The following is a 4,646-nucleotide window of genomic DNA, read 5'->3' on the forward strand; positions in this document are numbered from 1 at the left end:
AGTGGTGAATAAATACCACCAAAAGAAAGCTCTATCTGTCCCCAAAAAAGGGTATAAAATTCATATCAGTACAGCGTTGCATGACGGAATAAATGTCAGTCAAAGTACCGCAGCGCTGAATACTTAAAAATGGCCTGGATGGGAAGGGGGTTTAACACCGCGGATGTCAACTGGTTAAATAAGTGACTAACTCAATAAAGCCCAACTCACAGTTACAGCAACAATTTACCTGGACAGCTTGGCCTGTTACAAGAAGAAGAAACATAACATCTACCAGCAGGATCAATCAGTAATTAACCAACAAGGATGCCTATAAACGTATGGTTTAGGCTGGGCTCACACCTTTGTGCTGCAGAAATGTACTCAGAAAAATAAGTAAAAATGTGCAGGTTTTGATTTGGGTGCTCTGGTACTATTTCTTTTAATGGTACCTCAGTATACCTTGCTAACGTATTGGGTTTTTGGTGCACCACAATCCATGGTAACACACTGCCTTTAAAAAAAGTACATGCACATTTTTTGTGTCTTTTAGTATGTTAAGAAGATGATTCAAATCAACAGATTGTGTGTTAACACGCGATGCAATGCATACCAATGCGCTTTCTTATAATACAGCACACACATGTGAACCGAGACCTAATGCTAGTGACAGACTGCTTAGTTTGCCTATGGTTACATGTTAATTTGCATGTTTCCTGATTTCCATATGTGATGTCAGGGTGTTCCCCCCTAATGATTGCAGCCGTTATATAGGAGACATTGTACAGGTGACATCTCAGTAGTCTGTGTGTGTCAGTGCAGAGACATCAAGATGGGTTCTCAGGGGATTCTACTTCCTCTCATACTGATTTATAGTCAGGGTGAGACTTCAATAAAGATGTAAATGATAGAAATGGGTTTAAATCTTATAATTTTGCTGTGTATGCAGAAATGACTATTTTCTTTACCATCCTCAGGTTCCTGGGCACAGATTACACTGACACAGACTCCGAATGCCATCACTGCGACTCCAGGACAGACAGTCACCATCTCATGTAAATCCAGTACTGGTGTCAGCAACAACTTACACTGGTACCAGCAGAAACCAGGACAACCTCCAACACTGATTATATACTATGCAACCAATCTGCATTCTGGAGCCCCAGCCAGGTTCAGTGGATCTGGATCTGGAACAGATTTCACTCTTAAAATCAACAACATAAAGGATGAAGATGAAGCAAATTATTACTGTCAGCAGAGTAACAGCTTTCCTCTCACACAGTGGTACAGAGCCGTACAAAAACCTAATTCCTCTTTTACATGCAGTGATGACCTAAATATAACATCTTCATGTAACTGATTTTTTTTTAGAGTTAATGTTGTTGGTGGCAGTGTAAGTACAAAGACATTTTTTTGGTGGTGAGAATTAGACCTCCTGTCAAGTTTGTATTGGTATCCTGACCAGGAGATTCACCCCTCTGTTTGTCCTGATGACCATTGTCACTTGCACAATGATGATAAAATACCAAACAGTTTTCTAATCAGAGTAAGAGGTGAGGAAAAAATCCAAGATGAGCTTGCCTGTTCCTGTGACAACTCTCTAAGGGCGGAATTCCTTTCATATTGGAAAAATTTACTCTTTTTTTGTTGCATCTTCAGAAGAGGAAGTGCATGGAAATCTCCCAAGCAGGATGCAGGCAGAGAAAATAACCAACTTAATCTAAAACTAATAAAAACAAAAGTTTTGGCTATTCATACCGTTTACTCATTACAGTTTTGAAACAGTAGACTTATATACCTGGTACAAAGATGGAGCCCCCCCTCCCCCCGTACTTTAGATACTCCTGTCACCAGACTGATGCCAATACCTCGAATCTGAGAGACCTAAAAGCTGCTGTTATACACACTGTCTAAATTCTTTCAGCAAGCCGTGAAAGTAATCTAAGGTTTGTTGTTAATTTAACATTCTACCCATTTTTACTCAAACACCAAGCACACACATACAGAGTGAATTATGAGTTAGTGATATACAATGAGCATTGAGAATATCATCAATTATAAGCATTTTGGAGGTAAAAGTTCAACTTAGAATACATTTATATTAACTTGTTCATTTGCCAGTTTTGAATTATAAAAGTAACACAAGGAGTATGACTGTCTAGTACACACACACATGCTAAATGCAGAAGCAAATCTTACTCCTGCGGATGCAGGCACATAATTCTCTGCCATATGAAGAGTTCTAGACATTAGAAGACTGGGAATAGACACAGGTCTATTACCTGACGCAGCCTCTTAAATTGTTATTTATAATTTTACCTGCCCATGTGGCCTCCAGCATAAATGTTGCACCATTAGGCCTATTCACATTTGTTTTAGAGAAACTAAGAGGGTTATTCACAAAGCTAGCCAAAGGATCAGCCGTGGCTCTGGCTGATCCTTCGGCTAGCTTAGGCCGCCTGAGCCTCGCAACTGACAGCTGGGCGGAGCCAGCCGTGACCTCAAGGCTGGCTCCGGCCAGGTGCAATGACAGTTCAGCGTACCCTAGTTACCACGTAACCATGACAGTTCAGCGTCCCCTGGTCACCAGGGAAGCTGAACTGTCATTACACAATGAGAACTCGGCGGAGCCGCCTGTGATGTCATGACTGGCTCAGCCCAATTGTTTTCTACTTTTTTCAACTTTTTTTCATTGTTTTTTTTATTCTGCTCAGTACCACGGAGTTACCAAGCAGAATAGCTAAGTCGTATCCCGCTCGGCGGCATTCAGCTAGTCACTGACTGCCATTCGGCCCCTATGTGAATAGGTCGAACGGAAGTGTGTAGCCTGCCAGAGGTTCGGCTCAGCCGATCCAGATGTTTGATCGGCTGAGTCGAACTCCGTTTGCTCTTTATAGGGTCACTAATAGCTCTATTTTTGCCCAAACTCAGCCAACCAATCAAGGGAGAGCTGACTAGTTGCATTGTGAACAGTAACAATATCTACCTAAGGCAGACCATGACAAAGTCTTATTTTATGTTGACAGCAGGTAAAGCATTTATACTGGTGACCAACAAATGAAATCCCAACTCTAACAGTTACAGCAACACGTTAGCTGGACAGCTTGGCCTGTTACAGGATGTGGAAAATTATCACACATAATACATGTACCTCCAGATAAAAGGATCATTACAGTTCATAGAAGTGGCTTCCGATTATTTCTGTGAAAAGTATATTTCTTTTATATTTATACCACCTGATTAATGCTGAACTCCAGGCAAACACAGAGAAAAATACCTATACAGTTACAGTTCTATCTGCTAAAGGATGTGTATGTCTATTCATCCATTTCTAAGATTTATACAACAGCATGGCCCTGTCTGTCAGGGAAGGAAACCTGATCTTTTTCTGGTGAAGTTAAGCAACTTGCAGGTCTATTACCCTCCCCCAGCCTTTGATTGGACAATGAATGACAAACAGATTGATGAGCTAATCTCTTATTTACTGTGCTCTCCACTTCTGTCAACATGCTCCTTATCAGCCGTTGAACCTTGTGTTGCCTGTCCCTTTTCCAGTCTAAGCTTTGCTGCTTTACAGGAATTCCAATAGACCAATACCAAGTCAAATACAACATATTTACACTGTTTGCATTTTATACATTGATTGAATATTGTATTATTTAATACAGAGCAACATTAATTTGTGTGTTTTATATCTGCCTGGAGTCTTGCTTTAAAATAATAATAAGAAGAATTACTATGAAAATACACACATTTTAATTAATGAAAACCAGTACTGACAATGATTCTAAGGCTGCCATTGATGAATACTTTTCTACAATGCTGGTTGTCTTATGGCCTCTGGTTTAAATACTCTCTAAGTCACTGACCTCGAACGGGCATACAGATCAGTAAGTCGGAGTGAAGTTATCTTTCAATCAGCTTGACAGCCCAGCAACTAGCACTTTCAAAAGCAGAGGTCAGCAATGGCAGACCCAATATTCTCTCCATTCTCTGAATTGTTTTGAACTGTAACCTTTGAGAGCCAAAAAAATTAATCTTGTATTCATCCGACATCAGAAAAGTAAATAGAGCCTAGAATGTAAGAATGTGGAACTATTTGATGACTAAAACTGTTACAGTAATTTGCATGTTTCCTGATTTCCATATATGATGTCAGGGTGTTCCCCCCCTAATGATTGCAGCCGTTATATAGGAGACATTGTACATGTGACATCTCAGTAGTCTGTGTGTGTCAGTGCAGAGACATCAAGATGGGTTCTCAGGGGATTCTACTTCCTCTCATACTGATTTATATTCAGGGTGAGACTTCAATAAAGATTTAAATGATAGAAATGGGTTTAAATCTTATAATTTTGCTGTGTATACAGACATTACTATTTTTTTCACCATCCTCAGGTTCCTGGGCACAGATTACACTGACACAGACTCCGAATGACATCACTGCGACTCCAGGACAGACAGTCACCATCTCATGTCAATCCAGTGCTGGTATCACCAACGACTTGCACTGGTACCAGCCGAAACCAGGACAACCTCCAACACCAATTATATATGGTGCAACCAATCTGCAGTCTGGAGCCCCAGCCAGGTTCAGTGGATCTGGATATGGAACAGATTTCACTCTCACAATTAAGGATGGGCTGAACGTTCGAGTCGAACATAGG

General features: G+C 40.6%; 2 gene segments (V, D, J or C); both read left to right on the forward strand.

Moving 5' to 3' along the window:
• The first annotated feature begins 811 nt into the window (after window positions 1-811).
• Window positions 812-1,339, forward strand: LOC108802234. The segment is given in 2 exon segments: window positions 812-860; window positions 957-1,339. Coding segments are annotated over 2 exon segments (432 nt in total).
• Window positions 1,340-4,197: 2,858 nt separating this feature from the next.
• LOC108802235 overlaps window positions 4,198-4,646 on the forward strand; it is a 24,115-nt gene continuing 23,666 nt past the window's right edge. Inside the window, 2 exon segments of the V gene segment in view lie at window positions 4,198-4,281; window positions 4,378-4,570. Of these exon segments, the coding sequence occupies window positions 4,233-4,281; window positions 4,378-4,570 (242 nt within the window).

Source organism: Nanorana parkeri, unplaced genomic scaffold, assembly GCF_000935625.1.
Source record: "Nanorana parkeri isolate BGI_ZX_2015 unplaced genomic scaffold, ASM93562v1 scaffold2740, whole genome shotgun sequence".
In the NCBI taxonomy this organism is placed as follows: Eukaryota; Metazoa; Chordata; class Amphibia; order Anura; family Dicroglossidae; genus Nanorana; species Nanorana parkeri.